The 20,991-nt window shown below is 36.7% G+C and overlaps 1 protein-coding gene across 1 annotated transcript in view; it reads right to left on the bottom strand.

The window, feature by feature from the left end:
* The window catches only part of LOC104027713 (protein eyes shut homolog), a 961,671-nt gene that overhangs the window by 138,739 nt on the left and 801,941 nt on the right, over window positions 1-20,991 (bottom strand). The window contains exon 38 of the mRNA XM_075707654.1: window positions 20,157-20,310. Within this exon, the coding sequence (XP_075563769.1) occupies window positions 20,157-20,310 (154 nt within the window). The remainder of the gene's footprint in view (window positions 1-20,156; window positions 20,311-20,991) is intronic.

The raw sequence follows: 20,991 nt of genomic DNA, 5'->3' as shown, positions 1-20,991 counted from the left end.
ACATAACCCATAGTTCCATGGACATGGATCATAAAACAGACTGAACTCCTCAGAGCTCAAGTCTGATAGAAAAGTAGAAGGAAAATATGCATTTAAATAAAAACACATAGAGACTACTGAAGAGCTTTGAAATATGCAGCATGCAAAACATTTAACCCCATGTGTAAGCAAGCTTTGGAAAATGTATGTTTAGAAAAAAAAAAACCCAAAACCATTTTGACACATAGACTCCAGGATCAACAGTGTAAGTTAGGCATCTATGTTTTACTCTGAGACCCAAAGGCTGACAGGACCTCCTTTCTGCCTCACAATCACATAATCACAGAACTGAGCTTGGAAGGGACCTCTGGAGATGGTCTTGTCCACCTCCCATGCTCACAGGAAGGTCAGCTGCAGAAAGTTGCTCAAGATGGTGCCTCAGAAGGGCCCTTCAGAATGTAACCGCACACATGCTCCAGATGCTCCTAGCCTGAGCACCTCATTTTTTAATTTCTTCCTAGGGTCTCCTATGGCAGTAAGGTGCCCAAACCCTTTCCTCATTCCCTTAATGAGCATGACCTGTTAAGTATGCATAATAAACACATATGTGTTAAGACAAGCATACAATGTAGTGAAAAAAGGCAGGTGTTCAGAAACCCATTTTCTTTAAAAAAAGTCTTGTGGTTAGGGAATTTGGTTAGTAAGAGACCCCCTGTCTCATCTTCTTCAACCATAAAGCATCAGAATGCACACTTCAACAGAACAGCCTAGTCACCCAGGTGGAAACTGGAATGGGCTGAGATGGAGTAGGGTCACTTTCCAGCATTCTTACTGAGGGCAGGCCACTACACCAAAAGGAATGTGTCGGTGTTGTTTGCCGGGTCACAGGAAGAAACACAAGAATGAACTTGAGCTTGTACTATTGTGAAGGGGACTCACCTTGCCCAAGAACTTCTTATGTACTTTGAAGTCATTAAGGTCACTGAGTAATATACGCTAGCCTGAAGTGAAGCCGCTTCTAATTTCTCTCTGGTTTTCTTAAACTTCTTTTCTGTATTGGGAGAGTATGTTCAGTATCCCAAAAGGGAGGGAAGCCCATAATATGTGGGTGTGAGTCAGGCCTGTCCCATACACTGCCCTGTTCCCTACCAATTGATACTAAATGCTGCAACTCAACACGTGGGAGTGACACATTGTCACAGAGGTGCCTGGCTGCCTCTGCAGTCAACAGAAAAAATAAACAACTCACTGAAGTGGTCTGAATCAGCTTGAAGGACAGACAATTTTCAGGGACTCTACCACTTAAGTGTCCTAACAGGGGCCTAAAAGTAGACACTCTTTAAATATGGCCCACCATAAAGCTGAAGTATACACTGATTTTTACATTTCAGTGATGTTTTTCGTATGTTTGTATTCATGACGCTAGCTGGTCCCATTACAGCATTCCTTCTCCAAAGGTTATTTTATTTTTTTTTTTACTGCAATAGATAAAATAATACTGTGCACTATAGAAAAATGGATGGTAACATGATCACATTGTGGATGTCATTTTACTCAGAGGATTCAATGATGATCAGTAGTTGAGTTTCATCAGATGGGTTGCAAAAAAAAAGTCTTGCTTTAGAAAGTGAAAAAAAAGAGTTGTCATTCATTTCACGTCACTCTCAAGCTCCAAACAATCTAAACCAAACTTGCTTTTAAAGAACATACCCACTGTACTGATGAAATTGCAGCAGTTAAATATTTATTTGTCTTCAGTATTAAGTGCTTTGCTTAATGATGAATCCAGAAAACTTCCCCTATTATGCATCTGCCTCTCATTTGCAAGCCGGAGGAAGAGTGGGCAAGAAGATCGGGTGAGCAGGATTAGATCAGCTAATCCTACCAGTGTTTTCAGTAAACAGCTATTGGATTGTTTTTCAAATTAAAAAATAATAACAAAAATAGGCTACTGTCTGGTCAGGAAGGAAAAAAATAAATCCAAACACCTGTGCCTGGCATATGAACAACTGGGTGCATGCTGATGATGATTCAACTGTAATATGTGCTGCATATAACTAGATAAGCAGAATAAGTTGTGTGGGGAATCTATTATGGAAAATCTGATGCATGATTAATTAGCTTTATTTTCTTTTCACTGTCTTCCCTTTATCACCCTTTTCTCATTCAGGAAGTGTTTGGGGAGCAAAGGAAGTTCTGTGTCTTCTGTTGTCACTGCTGAATGTTGATGTAACAGTTTGAGTAGGTAGGGAAGAAACAGCTCTTGTTTCGCTTGAATCAGAAACCAACTCTACACTGATGTAAATAGACAGCATGCTTATTTTCAGAGGGAAAACTGCAAAGGAGAGGGTAAGAAGCTTATTAGGCAAAGTTTTTAATACTCATCTTTGATCAACTCAGTGTTTTGGAATCTACTTGTCCTCCATCCATGATAATGATTTAAAGCACTCTAGTTTTATACGAGAAGTTCTTTGGAGTCCATAGAAAACTATCTTCAATTATCTGGGATTAAAATGAGCAGGGATACTCTCAGCTGCTGACATCTAAAAGATCTCAAATGTTTGAATATGCAGTTTGGAAGAAAAAATATCTGAATTTTTGTCTTTCTGTTCTTTAAAGGCATGCAATGAGGTTTGAAAAGCATAGAATATGTATCTACAATTTTCCAAGTTATTAGGCAATTTAATTTATTTCATCATCTGAAGATACAGCAGCACTATGCCGTGAAAGTTGCAGGTGGCAAAATGTTAGTTCATGTTTAGTTCAAGAACTTGTGTAAGGTGAGATGAGATATACCAGCTTCCTGCAGCTCAGCTTGAATTTAAACTGAACAATTCTGTGCTGCTTCATTTCCTACTTAATGTAGCTGTAAATGTTTTGGCTTTTTGGTCTTCTGTATTCAGCGTGCAACCTTTGGTGTACTTAACAGTCTTCCTGCTCATAACTGAGAAAAATGACATCTTATCCTTTCTCTGTCTTCTTAAAGAAGATTTTGAGTAGTTTACAAAGAAAAAAGAAGAAGAAGAAAAAAAGAAAACATCATAGAAAGAATTCTACGTGGGAGCAAAAATATGTGTTCTACATTTAATCACTATTTGGTACTACATGAACAAGAAGATAAAAGCTACCAATAAAATCCCACAGCCTTGCTGCAAACCTGTCAGAAAACATGATCAGCTGTAATTGTATGGACAAATCACTTTAAATCACAAAGGAGTGGTATGAATTGAACTAATTCTGACAGTGTTAGACCCACTGTCTTTGGATAAAGTTTGTCTTCTACACATTAACTCGCCAAAGTAAGTGTTGGCAGAATCTGTTACAAAGAATGAGAGACAACTTTCTAAGATCTAGGCCTCTTTTTGGGTCTGACTGCCATACTTGTTTGAGTGGTAAAATATTTCATATTTAACCTACTGCAAATAAGGGGCAGTTTTAGTCAATCTGAGAATGTGATGCTGCCAAAAAGAATGGTGCCCAATAGTACCTTGATGCAGCTGTTCAGAAGCATGGTTAGAGATCTGATCCAACTAAAACCCAAATTACCAAATCCCGCAAAAGATGTTTTTTTAGTCAGATCAGCAGAATTTCTAAAGCAGTTCACAGCTAATCAGCCTTCTCTTCAACTGCCTGCTCGGTAAGACTGACAATACCTTCCTGAGCAAAGGGGACTTTAATAAGAGATACATTAACTCCAAAAGCTGTAAGATGCAGATCAGTGTAAAACTCACAAGAAAATAAAATGTCGCAGACGTTACATTGGCTCAAAATACTTTATGCTGAAATGTAGTATATGCAATAATATACAGCCATTTGCCATTCAGTATGAATGAATGTTGTATGTGTTGGCATGTGTGAACACTTCAGTGCCATAGGATTACTTTTGAGCATTCTAAAACTTTTTGCAATTTTTATTAGAGACAAAGCAAAAGGTAAATGCTGATGCCTCTACTTTTCCCTACCATTAAATAATGAATTTCCCTATGTATGTGCTCTGTGTTTGGGGGGGGTGGGGGACACACACGACACAACCCCACAACCAAGACAAACTCAAAAACTTTCTGGCTTAAATTTGAGGCTTAAGAGGAAATAGAGGAAATAATATGGGCTTTAGAAAGCATTTCTAGCCCTTGGAGCAGGGACTGGGTATTTAGCAAGACCAGCTATACTGCATCATCGGCTGGGAGAACCTCAGTGCATCACCACACTGAGTTCTAAAATTGAAAAACATGTATATACATTTGGCATAGGCTGCTGCTGAGATTATTGTCTGCATCAAGCAACCAGCAAACTCCACTTATGTGTCACTATGAGCCTGTTTTATCTTACATATCTCTATCTCCACCTTATATTTTCAGTAAAACTGCTTGTGTACATGCTGCTCTACATGGGAATTGAAGAAACACCATTTACAAAGTGGTACAACAGAAGTGCCAGGTTCATTACCTACATGACGTACAGTTAGAAATCTGGGATAAAAGAAACTCTACAGAAAGATTATAGGGGAATGTATTTGGTCCAAGTAAATGCACTAAAACAAAGCGATATGTGCTTCTCTTCTGTTCAAGGTGAAGGAAGAACTCACAATGGTAATAATAAACACCTTCCTCTTTGGCTGATTCAGGAAGAGTGGTTTTCATCTACTTCAGTCGAGGAAAGAAATGGTCAGATCATGCCTTATCTTATGTCAGCCACAAACTGGTATTTAGATTTGTATTTTTCACAACATTTGCCATTGAGCAAAACTTACACCCTTCCCCAGAAGGCAGGTAGGTATAATCCTGTTATTTTCCAGATGGGTGAACAAAAGAGGTTGTAGAAGATTGTTTCTGACAGTGCTGGGAACAAAACCCAGGGGCCAAACCACCTATCAGATTTACATAAAATGTATTCAAATGCAAGAGAAAATGTATTTTCTGAGGTGTTTTGAACAGCTGCTGAGAATTTACTAGCAACACAGCATGCTATACTATAGCTCCCACATTCACATCTTTCATTACTACTAGTCCCCTAGGTGCTGGCAGCTCTGACAAGGCAATGGGAACTGTAGGGGGGCCAAAACAATTTCTGTGACAATGTATAGATCCCTAGTTCCTGGTGTTCTCACTAAAACCCATCCGTTCAGTAGGAATTCATATCCATCATCAAATGCAAAAGGCTGACCAGCAGTGTGAACCATATAGGAGCTGCAGAAGAAAAACCACAGGGATATGTATCCCAAGGCACAGATGTGAACTGGTGCTATATAAACACCATTTCCCCAAATGGGGAAATGTACAGCAAACATATGACACTGCAGTTGAGCAAAGCCTCCAGAAAAGGCAGTCCACAGCCTGGAGAAGAATTTTATTTTTATGTACTCCAAACCTCCACATTAGATGTCTGTTTAATACAGTTCACTTGGACTGTGAGTTCAAATGCAGATTTGGCCTTATATAAAGTTTCGTCACTTCATAGCAAAGCACAGTTTCCACAGACCCAGAGAACCTGTTTACAAACTATGTTAAAATAGTTACTATATCCTGAAATACCTTGTAATGCAGCAGATGTTTTTCATGCCTCTGGAAAGACAATAGCACCAGCAGTGCTAGACATTAATTACTTTTCTATGTTCAGCATATGCTAACACTTACAATGTGACTACAAGAATTCTACGATATATTCACCTTCACCTTCTGTTGAACAACAGAAGAATAAAACGTTATCAAACACAAGGCACCACTAGTTATAATTTAAATAAACTACAGAGGTCACGTATTTATTACAAGGTTTTGCCCACACAATTAAGTATGCAAGGAATGTAGAAAAATCACTTTCTGTACCACTTCATAGCTCCTCCTGTGGTGGGTTGACCTTGGCCAGCTGCCAGCTGCCCACCCAGCCACTCTCTCATTCCCCCTCCTCAACATGACAGTGGGGGTGGGGGAAATAAGATGATAAAGCTCCTTGGTCAAGATAACGACAGGGAAATGACTTACCAATTACCATAATGGACAAAACAGACTTGGTGTGGGGAAAATGAATTTAATTTATTGCCAATTAAATAGATTTGGGTGGGGAGAAACAAAGAAAAAAATTAAAACACCTTCTCCCTAACCCCCTTTCTTCCAGGCTCAACTTTACTCCATTTCCAACTCCTGTATGTCCCCACCCCAAGCAGTGAAGGAGGGGGATGGGGAATGGGGTGTTGTGGGCAGTCCGTAACAGCTCCTCTCTGCTGCTCCTTCCTCCTCACACTTTTTGCCTGCTCCAGCATGGGCTCTCCACGGGCCACAGTTCCTTCACAAAATATCCACCTGCTGCAGCCCATGGGCTGCACTCTGGATATCTGCACTGGCATCGTCTCTCCACAGGCTGCAGAGGAATCTCTGCCCTGGTGCCTGCAGTGCCTCCTCCCCTCCTTCTTCTCTGACCTTGGTTCTCACAGGATTGTTTCTCTTTCTTTCTCCCTCACCCCTCACTCTCCCTGTGTGGTGTTTTGCCCTTCTTAAATACATTTCCCTGAGGCACCACCACCTTGGCTGTGGGGCTGAGCCGTGCCCTGCGGTGGGTCAGATGGACCCATCTGGAACCGGCTGTGTCCGGCACGGGGCAGCCCCGGCCTCCCCTCGCAGAGGCCGCCCCGCAGCCCCCTGCCAGCGCCTGGGCACCTGCACCCAGTACACCTGCTTTCTGTAAACTTTGCATGCACTTTGCTAAAAGATTAAGCTACTGACATGTGGACATAAATTTATTAGCTGAAAACCTTAGTATCTTATTGTACAACCTTGTCAGTACCGGTATGACAGCAATGCCTTTGAAAACTAGTCCTAGCTATTTTAAAATACCTTCATTTGTTTTGCACTGCATGATGTAATACTAACACAAATGTGCACGCCTAACCTGTTTCTGGTGAAGGCTTCTGCCCTCTAGTTTCTGCTACGTCTACCCACAGCTTAAATTTCTGTCTGCAACCAGCCTCCAGTGAAGTACATTTTTATCTAATTCTGTATTTCGAGCCATGTCAAGGACAAGATCAAGTAACGGTCACAATATGACAAAGCATCTTTGGATGAAGATGATCACAGATGTAACAGCAGCATCAGTAACTGCATAGAAAATAGATCAACAAAGCTAAAGAGAGTGGGACAAAAAGGCATACAGTACACAATGGTGAGCAAGCAGAGAAGAAAGTTTCATGGACAGTTTATGGTCTAATAAAAAGCCAGGTCAATGTGTGCTGCAAAGAACAAGCAAAGGATAATAAGGACAGTCAAGGTAGTGGAGAGAAGAATAAAAAAGCTTTTCCTACCTGAATTAACTACATTCCAGAATATAAATTCATCACATAATTTATGTACTTCAGTCAAAGGGAGAGAAATACCTTCCTTCCTTGGTTGTGGTCCTTAAATGAGTTTCTTTCAGACTTTCAGAAAGATGCAGCTCACATGTCTCTCTCTCTACCCTGACTACTAAGCAGGACGATTTAACAAATATATGTGTAAATTGTATTCAATACTGTCTTTAATCAAGTGATTCAATTTGCAGCACCTCATTTTCTTACTGCCAATATGTAAAACTAGACCTAAACTGGCTAGTCTTGAAAAAATCAGCTGTCTGATGTCTTGTTTTGTTCCTTATTCTCTGCATATGTGCAAACTTTATATTAAATATCTGCTTGAAATTTATTTAGAAAGCAAGAAGTTAGAAAAAATAAGGTTATAGTAATTAAAATAAAATAATAAAACACAGAAAAAACATTGCTGTTTCTTCTTTCCCTCATCCCCTATGAAAAAAGGATTTCCAATGACCTGTATGAAACAGAGATCCCATGTTAGTATACCTGAGGTCCTGTGATGATTTTGGGTTACAGAGCTGGACTGAGCATAGTACAAAATACAGATCATGCACCAGGATGTCAATGCCACATTTTTAAAAATCTGTTTAAATACTTAACTTGCCCTCAGAACTGTGGTAATATGAGTGCCTCCAGATCACTAAATACATTTAATCTTTTGAACAGCTTTCTGAGATAGGTAAGTACTACTCCCACTTTAGAGCTGTGCAAATTAAGTAACAAGCTAAGATTAACCAAACCGTTTAAAAGAAACACATAGGAAATTTGCTGCTGAGCTATGAGCTGCTCACCTAGACTAAGAACTGCTCCCTTCTCCTCAGCACAGAGGAGAAAATCCAGCTAACCCCACAGCAGTCTGGACTGCACGACTTCACTGCCTGTTTCATTGTTTGTGGAGACCTGCCCTCTGATTCCTCTACAATTACTGATGACCACGATGTGTATCAAAGAGAGGCAACCTGGCTTGTTGGGAGATACATTTTTTTCCCCTTCCCTCCACCAATCCTTTTTTGGACACTCATGTAAAGGCTAGCTGCCTACTGGTTTTTAATTTTTACTGATTTTCAACAGATCAAATACCACTTCCTATTGCTTTCAGCTAAAGCAAACCTGTAGAGAATTGTGAACTGTTACAAAACACACTGAACCAAGTTTATTTCCCTATCAATCCTCGACTTAAGGAACAACAGGCTTGAAGAACAGAATTTTTTAAAATTGCTTTGCTTTCACTTTTTTTTTTTTTTTTTGTTTAGCTCTTCAGAACTCACAAAAACTCAACAGTGTAAACATTTACTATCATTCACTTCTTAGGAAGAAGACAACAGGGCACCTTCATAAGCTACTTGGCAATATACTCTATTGCTATAGTTTCATGTGCTGTGCCAAACTAAAAGAAACCGAACAGTTGTTTGAAAAGTTCTCTGTGTGAAGCATTGGGTGACCAGATAATGAGCTAATGAATTTTACAGAATTCTATATACTTTAGAAATAAATAAATAAATAAAGAAACTATGAAAATACTGAATACTGGAAAAAAAAATTTCAGTATGCCAGTTTATCTTGAATTTTAATAGTTTATTATTCCCTCTGTAATCCAGTGACTTCTTTTTCCTTCAAGTCACAGATACCTGCATTGTTTCAGGTAGAATACCTAGTGTCTCTTCAGTAGTACTGAAATCCCTTTGTACTATCATGTATGTGAAAGAACTGATCTTCCTTCCAAGCAGATCAGAAGGGCTCTGCATCCTCCTTCTTCCCTGGAACAGAGGGAACAGCCAAGCATTTTGAAATCTTTACTATCTGTTTCACACAGTCTCACCCAAGAAGACGAAAAAGTGATTCACATGAGATCATGGAGCAGAAACTATCTATCTATCTAAACAGCAGTAAGCAATCACACCAACAGTATTTGGAATACAATGCTTTATGCAGCACACAGAAAAAAAAGGACTATGGCACACTTGAAAGGATCAGTGTGCACCATTAAAGCAGTGTCTCTTTTAATACATGAAGGGAGAGTTCTAAAGAGCTTAGCAAAATTCTGGAAATTTAGGTTAAATGCAGTTTAGGATTTCCATGATATAATAAAAAGAGCACTTATAAATGCTTTAGCTGTAACATTGCTGAAAGGCAAACCATATAATTTGCAAAGCAGATGTATCCAAAGAACAGGAATTGGGCTATATAGACTATTGGAACTTTAATCTTGCTATTTTCCTGGCAGAAATACAAAGATTCTTCAAAACTTGGAATTTTAAAATTATAACACAAAGCCAAATCTAAGAATAAAAGGTAATGAAATGTGCGCTTGTTATGTTTTATAATGTATACCTTAATTCTGGTGAATCTGCAGCTCATTGTCTTGAGAAAACCCAGTGAATTGTGACATAGAGCTTCAGTAAAGTAACATAAACTAATAACTGCTATTAGCAACATCAGTCACTAAGGAAGTCATAAATACTGCAGTTATCAACAGTGTATTGGAACTGTTTCTTTAATGTGATTATTAATCCTAGAGCTTTCTTTGGAAAACAAAATTTTCTGGTTATTCTTGATTCTGAAAATTACACTAGCTATTATTTCTGTCACTTTCTATAAGAAGAGCTGCTAAACAGGAAGTTGTTAAAATGTTCTGAATTATACAATGCTTTAGTCATGCTTCGTAAAGGTTATAGCATGAAAAACTAACAATCTATTTACTTATCTAATTACCAACATATTTGTAATATGTGTAACAATGAAATATTGAACGTACATTAGAGATTACCATGGTCATTAAACATGTGATCTTGATTAAACGTGAATATTGATAAGACAAAGTTTGTAAGCATCCCTTACTAGTCCTATTCCTTTTACCATTTCAATTCTAGTAGGAAAAATATAAAGAAAATATGCTGTCTTGAACCACTTGGTATTTCTGTACAATCAATAAGTGACAGCAATGAAATTCAGGGTATAAGGGGTATTACTGAAATGTTTGACTTATCTTAGGAAAGAAGGACATAATGAAAATAGTGGTCAAAACTGAGAATATCAACCTTCATTATTATTTTCAAGTACGGTTCTCCAGTTTAGACATGGAGAATGGCGGAAATGCAACAAAATTATTGGCCGGGAATGCACCTTAACCACTGGAAAGATTAAAAAAATATTCCATTGTACCACTAGGCTATACAGGCACTCTCACTGGGACAGTCAGTATACAAAATATAAAGCTTCACTCATGTCAAAATGACCACTGACAAGACAGAAGTGGCTTTAGAAGTATTTAATTTGTTGCTCACCATCATAAAACACTTCTTTGTATTTCTTGTACGTTAGTGAAAAGTTAAATCTTCAAATCTTTGTGGTGAATGATTGTTTTACATAGTTATGAGACAGTTATGCCTGTAGGCAAGTAAAATAACATTGCAAAATAAGAAACAAAATATATATCTCTATTTTCAATATAGATGTTGTTTAGGAAGTGGAACAATTTACTGAAGTCAAACGTCACCAGTTGTGATAGGCTTGAAGAAAGGAGCTCACAACAGTCTTTCTTCACATATAATATGTATATATGTACACTATAAATAAATGTATTTCTAGGATACTATACTTGTGCAAACAAACCCACAGATTGGTAGAATTTATTTCTTGTGCTTATTTTCAAATGATATGTTGTTACACTAAAAGTCTCTAAATGAGACAGGATTTACCAGTCTTCTCTTCTTTTAGGATGAGTTAGTTCATCCTACAAAGGTAAATGCAATCCAAAATAAACTACTGCCAAAGTTACTGTGATTTTTATGTGTTACCTGATTTTGCTTTATTATGCTAAGCTGAACATGCTTCTAAATATAAATACCCTCTAACAGCATTGGTAATACAAATGAAGTATGTTGCATCCTTAAAACAGACAATAAAATAGAATCATAGATTCTATGATTCCATGATTGTACGATTCTTAAAACAGATAATATAGGCAAAAAGAAGAGCTATCCTTGTTTCTTATAGGGAATACAGTCACCTGTAGCATCTCTTATTCTGTCAAGTAAAAAGTTTAAATTCTGGTGGATAGTACCTTGAGGAATAGAGGTTAAATTATGCCCTCTTTTTTCAGGACACTGAAGGGCAGACAAGAATTTACTACATCAATTTCAAGCTCAAGTTCAGAGCATCTTTTTGAGTTAAAAGTCAGCATTTGCCCCCAGACAGAATTTAATTTAACAGAATGCCAGATCTGACATAAAATTTGATTATGTAAAATTACCAACAAAATCTAATTTTTCAAATTCCATGTTCAACAGGAGATTGGAAGCTGCGCCATACTAACAGGACATAAGAAAGAGAAGTTTGTTTAAAATTCAAATAACTTTGTCACTGTTTGCACTATTATATTTCATGGTGCTAAAGACATTTATAAAATGTATTCCTTTCATCTTTAAGGCTCACAACATCAGAACCTTGACTTTTCAAGTAGGTTTGAAGTTGCAGTAATTGCAACAGAAAGAAGGGGTTATAAATGGGGAAAAAGATAGTTAGAAAGAGATAAATTTTGTTTTGCAAGCCCATTCTTTTATCTTTTCAGAATGTTCATCATTTAAACACTGACCTCTATATTTCAATGGAGGTAGGTAACCTAAAGACAAGCTGCCAGCTTTTAGCTGAGTGGCAAAAAGGCCTAGTGAACAATAACAGTTTGAGTACTGTATGATTTTTTTTTTTTCCCCATAAATCCACATAGTTATACAAACTCATTTAGACTAGATACCTAACTTAAAAGCAGGTAAAGTTAGATGGAATGAATACAACTCATTAGAATTTTTCTTAAACAGGTAATCAACAGTCTCATATTTTTTCAATATCTCTGTCTTTCAAATATGGTATATATACTTTGTCTTTCTTACGTTGCCTCTGTGGTTTCAGGTAGGTCATAGTATTCCATCTGTGACTCACGAGTCCAGTTCAGTATGATGGAGGCTGCTGACCACCACAACTGTAAGACGAGGTCCAGCTGCCTGCCACTTCAGGAAAGGCAGCTGACAGTGCTGTACTATGCTACTCAGTACTACTGAACTGTTGCTACAGCTCACATTTAAAAATTTACATTGATATGAATGTATTTGAAAGAGACTGAAGAAAACTCACACCTAGCAACAGAAGTGATTAACCCTTCTTTAATGCATTGTTTTCCATCAGTTGTTTTAGCTTCTGGACTACACATCCTTGCAGGTACTCAGATGACGTTTACTGCATCTCCCTAAATTGCAAATAAGAAAACACAGCAGATACCACTTCTATAATGATATAGCTCTTTTATGTGAGATAAAAGTAGAATGACATACTATGAATGGGAAGATGAAAGTACTGTGACTCCATATACTATGAGCTGGTCTGTGGTGAGCTACTTTGGAATAAACCATCCAAAATCAGTTAATAATGGAAATTCAATTTCATATGAGAATAAATCTACCCAGCTAGAAATTACAAAAATCAAAATAAAATCATAATTGCATTCTTAAAAATCATATTGTTCAAGGGAAAAGAAAAAAACACATGGTCAAAGCACATGGCATTTCTACCCTCCCCTTAACACAGCTGCCATAAAAAGCTCAGTGAATTATCTATGTTGAGTATAACTGCATAAAAAAAAGAAGGTGAAAGAAGAGAATTCTTACATCAGTATGTATGTATGTAACTAATAACAGAATCATAGGATCATAGAATCGTTTAGGTTGGAAAAGACCTTTAAGATCATCCAGTCCAACCATTAACCTAACATTACCAAGTCCACACTAAACCAATCAAGGGCAGACGAGACTAAACCATGTCCCAAAGTGCCATGTCTACCCATTTTTTCAACGCTTCCAGGGATGGGGACTCCACCACCTCTCTGGGCAGCCTATTCCAATGCTTGACTACCCTTTCTGTGAAGAAACTTTTCCTAATATCCAATCTAAACCTCCCCTAGCGCAGCTTGAGCCCATTTCCTCTTGTCCTATTGCTAACTGCTTGGGAGAAGGGAGTAGTCTGCAAGCATTTACCACAGAAATGCTATTTCGTATGTGTATTCTACTAGGCTCTGCCCATGTTGAGGAGACAAAAATCACCAAATCCAATGGGATCTACAGTTCTTTCATAACAGAATGAACCAATCAATCTGGTCATGACCCAATTAAGACAGAGATGCAAAAGATTTTGGTGGAATTTTAGGACTAGGATCAGTGTTATTAACCACCCAAGCATCTGCTGAAGGGACAATACAGCAGGGCTCAAGCCACGTGGTAGGTTTCTACAGTGTATTGACAATCTCATGGCACAGGTGATCAAGGAGCCAATAAGTGCAGGTGCTCTGCTGGACCTAATACTTACAACCAAGGAAAAACTGGTTGGAGGCATGAAAGTCAGAAGCAGCCTTGGCTGTGGTGACCGTAAGATGGTAAAATCCAGGATCTTAATAGGAGGGAGCAAAGCAAAAAGCAGGAGCACCACCCTGGTCATCGGAGAACAGACTTTGGTCTCTTCAGGGATCTGCTTGGAAGAAACCCATGAGATATGGCCCCGGAGAGAAGAGCGGTCCAGGAGACCTGGTTGATATTCAAATATCACCTCCTATAAGCCCAAGAAAGGTCCATCCCAAAAAGCAGAAAGTCAAGCAAATGCAGCTAGGAGGCCTGCACAGGTGAACAAGGAGCTTCTAATTGAACTCAGACATAAAAAGGAAGTGCATAAGGCATGGAGACACAGGCAGGTGATCCAGGAGGAGTATAGAGTTACTGTCTGATCTTGCAGGGAAAGGGTTAGGAAAGCCAAGGCTGACCTGTACTTGACTATGGCAAGGGACATGCACGACAACAAGAAAGGATTCTACAGGAACATCAGCAGTGAAAGGAAGACTTAGGAAAATGTGGGCTCACTGCTAAATGGAAAAAGTGATCTGCTGACAAAGGACCTAGAAAAGGCTGAGATACTCAGTGCCTTCTTTACCTCAGTCTTTACTGGCAAGACTATCCTTCAGGTCAAGGGAGTTAATTTTTCCCCTCTCTTCTGCACTGGTGAGACCACATCTGGAGTGATGTATCCAGTTCTGGGCTCCCCAGTGCAAGAAAGGTATGGATTTACAGGAGCAAGTTCAGCCAAAGGCCACAAAGATGAGTAAGGGACTGGACCCTCTTTCAGATATTCAAAACCTGACTGGACATGGTCCTACATATTCTATGTGACCCTGCTTGAGCAGGAATGTTGGACAGTATGATATCAAGAGGTCCTTTCCAACCTAAACAATCATGTGATTTTGTGTTTCTGTGTTCTTGAGATACTCCTGTAAGGTCAGTTAATTTAAGAAGACCTAGTCTAAACCAAAGCATGAAGGGTAGAGGAATTCAAACATCTGCTCTTCAAGTCAGTAGCTAATGAACTGGAATAGTCATAGCAATTGATTTGTTGGCTTTGACAGATCACTGATGAAATATGGAATACTGTTGCTGAAGGAAAGCAAAAAAAATGTTTCAGAAAGGGACATATGTTTCTAAACACAGTGAATGTTCTGTTCAAACACAAAGTCTGAAATTGAAACAAAAATGAAAAGTAATCTTTTCTATACTCTTTATGAGAATCCATTCTTTTCTTTGAGTTATTTCAGCTAGCAGGCCACACAGAATAATTTAACTGGTTGCTTCTAATATTCCATCAAATAGTCAATTTTAATTGCATATACAAGAATTTATATGCATTAGTTTGATGTAATACATGTATTATGGGACTGGTTTTGAGACTAAATAACAGATGTAGTGATTTGCCCATGTAAAACTGTAACAGATGGGTTCATGGAACTGGGGTTAAGGTTTTCAGAGAATGAACATTATATAAACATACATTGCACAAGCCTTCCTACCTTATAGCGGCAAATGTGATGATAATTTTACAAAATAGATATATGTTACAAACTGAACTGAGTCCACTACTGTTTTTACAAGGCCTGATAAACCAACTGCAGATAATTTCAGTAGAAAATCATCTCTATGAAAGCCATTTTTAGGTTTTGTCCAACTAAGACTTATGCTGTGTTATCATGATTTGCAATTTCTATAGAAAATGCAATAAATATAAATATGTATTCTTGTATATACAGTCCTTCTAAAAGTAATCCAAATTCAATCCAAAACTTATTAAATCTACTTCATGTCCTACAACATTTCCAGTTTTATGCAACACAACATGCACATGGGCATGATTCATGTATGTGCTGACTTAAAATTCAAAATTAAAATATACAGTATGTAAGATATTCCATTTCAAAACCATGTCTAAATGTGTTTTCTTTATCAATTTATAAATTCATTTGATAGAATAACATTTCTTAAACCTCTCCCAGACTGCTTTCACTGCTAAACTTCAAAGAATTTTGAAAAGGGAAGGTGTGATAAGATGGTGGAGGTATTGCATCAAGTTGGCTCAAGTTATCTACCAAAACACCTTTCCATTTCTCACTCATCACATAATTGGTTATGCTGGAACTCAGTATTGCAAGTATGAAGCTTAGGAATATTTGAAGATAGCAAAATGTCTTCCACACATCATGAATATAGGCTACACTATATACTGTTCAGATACAAGCCACTGATGTTTACAAAGAGCTGCTTAGATGTTTCCAATTCGTCAAATAAAAAATTCCTGTATTCCTAGGTAACTGGTAGTGTTGGATACAATAGCAAAACGTTAGAAAACTAGAAATTTTTTACTTTACTGATTTAATGTATTTTTCAGTAATACTTGCACACTATGCAGAGCACCCGACACCTGTCGGTACTAATAAAATGATGACTTAAAAGTATGCACTAGTATGAAAAGATACATATCTCTGGAATGATGAAATGAAATAGGTAAACCCCAGGACTCAGAATGAGTCAACAGATTGTATGGATGTTGATTTACATATTCTTTTTAAAAACACATTTGCAGAATGCACACACAATAAAAAAATTTGTAAGATCAGTTCAAACAACTGTCTCTTCTGTGGAAAAAGAGGAAGTGGAAGTGTAGGCAGAAACATCGACACTGATAACATAATCATGTAGTTTCACTCAGTACATTACATCTTGCCAAAGTTTCCATGTGGAGGTACAAAAAACATGTTTAGGACTTTAACACTTCAGAACACGCCATCTGCTTTTGAAGAATGAAGACCAAATAATAAACATCAGCAGCTTCCATACAACTGCATAGGCTAGACTTGTCCAAACAACATTAACTGAGTAATTTATTTAACAAATAAATGCTTTTATGGACAGCTAAAGGTGCCCTTCTGAGCCATGAGTAAATGCTTACATCCATACCACTAATTAAAGTGAGACAGAAAACTGGAAACAGCTACATTCAATATGTTCACTTGGAAGATACACCAAATATTAATGTACATAATACAACAATAAGATGGAAAAGAGTGACACTCTCCTATACAGGCAAGATTTTAATTAATAGTTGCCTAGAATCTTCCAAACAGAAAAGAATCTGGTGTCCCCCATCCATGTCTAGAACAGGAAATCTAAACTTTTTAAGAAAATATAATTTAAAAAATTATCATGTAGAGAAGAAAAGTGTAAGATGTCTAAAAAAAAATCAGTATTCCTACTGTAAAAGCTAAAATCAATCCCTCTATCTAGAAAAATCAAAATCCTGATGACCTGATTATCTCAATCTCTTGCTTGTTAAAGTTACTTTCCTTCAACCACTGAATTGAAGGAACACCACCTGGCCCCAGTGATAGTCACATCACTTTAACCACAAATACAATACAGCAAATTTTGCATCAGGCAAACGCATATCAGAACTCACACATGGAATGAAATGTGTTTTAACTAAGTTCTTTGAATAATTTTAAACAACAAATCCACAAAAGCAATCCAAACTACCTCTCAAGTATGTGCTCAAAGCTTTAACTGATAAGATCAATGCAATCTCAATTATGAAATCACAAAAAATTAAACACAAACACATGCACATTTTCAAAACCAGCAATCGAATCATTCTAAAATAGAAATGGAAACAATGAATGCAACTGGATTGAAACAGGTCTCTCGTTTCTTTAGTCAAGGCAAAAAAAGTAAGCAATCAGAGTTTTACTGTTTTTTTCTATAAAGCTGTTGTTTCACAAGGACTGTAAAGACAATGACTGAACATTTAAAACTCATTTAATCTTCATCAGGTTTGGAAGAAATGGCCATATCTAAGGAAACTAATCATATAGTTAAGAGAAAGTAATAGCTGTAAAGTATGGGGATATCTTAGCTTTCTGTGTATGGTGGATTTGGGAAGATTTGTGAAGAAGAAGTTTAAGACGACGAAAATCTGCTTCTATAGACATAATTGGTCGCATTAATTACGCTGTTTATCTACTGGAGCCATAGTTGCATCCAGAACTGGAATATCTGTCAAATATGATCTTATAGCCTTATTCAACGTCAAATTTAACAGAAATATTGTCTCCCAAATGAAGCGTTTTCCAACAGTAACAAAAATATTTATTCCAGTCTTTGTCTCTTTTCCTGCATTACAGGGGAAAAACCTCATTAATTTTGCAGGTAAAACATACAGATAGAGTTATCTGTCCTCAACAGCCACTAAGAGAACATAAATCAACAGTTTTGTCATAGATTCATATTTTATAGCCTATGATACAAGATCCTGGGTGGCCACAAATACCTTGTCAAGTTTGCTTTTTTCTTTGGCAGAGGTTAAGGATGATTGCTGAAGGATTACATTTTTATTGCTGCTTGGTGAAGGATATAGTGCTCTCTCTACATTTTAGAAGGACTCACAAGAGTAGTCACTAGTCATTTTGAAGGCCAAGCCCATAAACTCAGATGCATGTAAATCCCCACTAGTCACAGTCTACAATCACACCTTGCAAGTTTAGTATGCCACTGTTTTAAAGATAGCAGTATAAATTCCGGTAAACAAAGGTAATGAGTAAATTGAACTGACATTACTTTTTAGTGTAACAATATGAAGAATGAAGCCATAAATATACAGGTGTTAATTTTAAGGTAAAAAACAGGGAAATAAATTTATTTTTCAGTATGAACTTGAGCTCTATAACTAGAATCAATCTTTTCAATGCCATTTAGCTGCCTTTGTTGCTAAGATATTATTAGGCTTTGAAATCTGTACAGCATTTTAATGTCTTAATCTTATGAAGCAGAGACTATGCTGCCACAGCTAATACAGTGCAGACAATTAGCTGACCAATGTCTCACACAAGAGTAGTCTCTGAGATTAAAAAACAAACTTAGAATTGTTTGTTAGCATTGAGCTGTATACTTCTATCAAGTATCTTCTAAGAGAAAAAAATTCTTTATCTGCTGGCTCCTAAGGAGAGGAAGGATAGAATTTTCTTTGTAAATTTTATATACATTTACAATTTGTACAAAAGACCTAAAATAGATTAATACATTGTCAGCTAACAAGTAATTAGATTTGAATGTATGCTATATGACTTTGCTTCATCAATATCAAGCATTAATACTAATACAGAATAAAAGGAAAAAAACCTGTTTTAAATGGAGCATGAGTAATGTACAGACCTGTGGCTGAGAAGAAATATAAGATGGAAATGTAAGAGTTTCTTAAACAGTAGATCTTTTCATCCTTCCATATATTGAAAAGAAGTATTACATTTATATTCTAAGAAGTGTGTTTCTAATATGGTAAAGCTTACGGGGTAAGCATAAAATCTAACCAAAAAAAGCCTAAACAGTATCTTCTCCCCATACCAATCTACTCTATATACTGAGATCATCAAAACTCCTGGCATGAGCAGCACTTTAGAATTTTGCAACGTTTACATCATACAAAAACAGTTCAGAAGGTAAATACAAAAATCTTCAGATAATGCTTCTGTTTTCCTTTTTTGTTAGTAAAAAGGTAATTTTTGGAACTCTGGTGTGCATGTTTCAAGGTAACTTTTGCAGTCTCCTTCATGTGCTATCCTCTAACAGCACAAATGCTTACAGTTCAGGTACAGCAATTAGCTCTGATACTTTAACTATGTAATAAATAAAATAATATCTTAATCATGGTAACTTGAAATTTTATATGGGCCTCAGAATTATTTCTAAAATATTTTTAAAGTAAACATTAAATACTTTACCATTATTTTAATGTTAATAGTATAAATATAACACCACATCGATATTATTTCATTCTTACCTTTTTCCTAACTTGTACATATGAAATTCCATGAGTGGAAAAGAGTTAATCCATTACCAAGGCATGATACCATTACCTTTTCCAAAATTATAAGTTAACCATTCTGTGAACTATTGTGTGTACTAGACGAAAAATGACAGTACTGGTCAGCCTCCACTGTATACTGCTGACAGTATAGTTGCATATGTAGCTATGACAGCTTACTGCATTGCGAGATGTTGTTAGCATGCCCATTTTTAATTTTTCATCTTAAAATTAAACAATAAATTAGTCCTATATTTAGCACTAGAATTCTGGTGACAAACCTGATTTATTAAATGTGTAAATTAATAAGCATAAGTTATGAGCTACCCATTTGTAACCTCCAACGTTATGTTTAAATTGTTTCAGCTCTCAAACTGACTTCATCTGTATCTATAAAAGTGGAGTTTGAATGATTCATAAGTTCTCCAAAGGACTGAACTAATCTGTGTGAACTAAAATGTATTTTCAATCAAGGACACTGCCTTATGAAAAAGGTTTGCAAATATGCATACAATTTTTCTTTCCAATATGACTTGGTTTTTTTATTGTCAAAAAAAGTGAAGTCACTCCTTATTGCTCAATATATATGACTAAAACTCTTCAGTGTAACACAGTGGTAAGTTCTTACCTTATTGTGATAGAGATGGGTATACCCTTGCTAATGGATTGATTGACGGATATGGTCAGAATATTCTGAGAGTTTCCACAGCTGAATCGAACTGTTGGTCTTCCCTCCACAAGATACAAGTGAAGAAACTGTTCTCCAAAATTCCTTTCACTAGCTTTGAAAACAAAAATGGAGACAGTCACACTTCTGAAAGCGTAGGACCTTCTAAAAATATTCCACACTACTGGAATGCCATAGCCAGTCATAATGCCTATGTGACACTGAGAAGTCTTCTATCCATATACAGGACTCTGCTTGAATGACTGTGAGAATAAAATTAAACTCTGTATCAACAGCTGATAACAGGTCAAACTAAAAGAAAATAACCAAAAGACAAGATTTATATCACTGTAGTTGCACAAACCCTATGGAGATCTTTACATTAATTGAAGGTGAACTTTTCTCCATATCCAGCAGTATCATTAAGGTGACAAAGGCGATGAAAAAAAAAAAAAATCACAAAAATACTATAATATAATGATTTACTATTTCATACAGCTTTTCAACCATATTATAGAAAACAAAAATTATAAGGGAACATTTCCTCTTATAATCTCTGTAAAGATTATGAACAATTCACCTTTCCCAATTAATGATACATTTCAAACACGATGAGAATAATTGTTATCTACAAAACATCAGACATACTGTCTAACTTGCGGAGTTAAAACTAAGAATAAAAAGATATTTTAAAAAAAAGTTTCAATCTTTGTTCACTTCCACTAAATAGTATACTGTAAATATGACAGCAAAATATTTCTGTTTAAATGATGGATGGCACATGTTTCATCTACTA

The sequence above is a fragment of the Pelecanus crispus genome, chromosome 3 (genome assembly GCF_030463565.1).
Source record: "Pelecanus crispus isolate bPelCri1 chromosome 3, bPelCri1.pri, whole genome shotgun sequence".
NCBI classification, from domain to species: domain Eukaryota; kingdom Metazoa; phylum Chordata; class Aves; order Pelecaniformes; family Pelecanidae; genus Pelecanus; species Pelecanus crispus.
The sequence above is the reverse complement of the archived record's forward strand: the minus strand, read 5'-3'. Positions and strand labels throughout refer to the sequence as shown.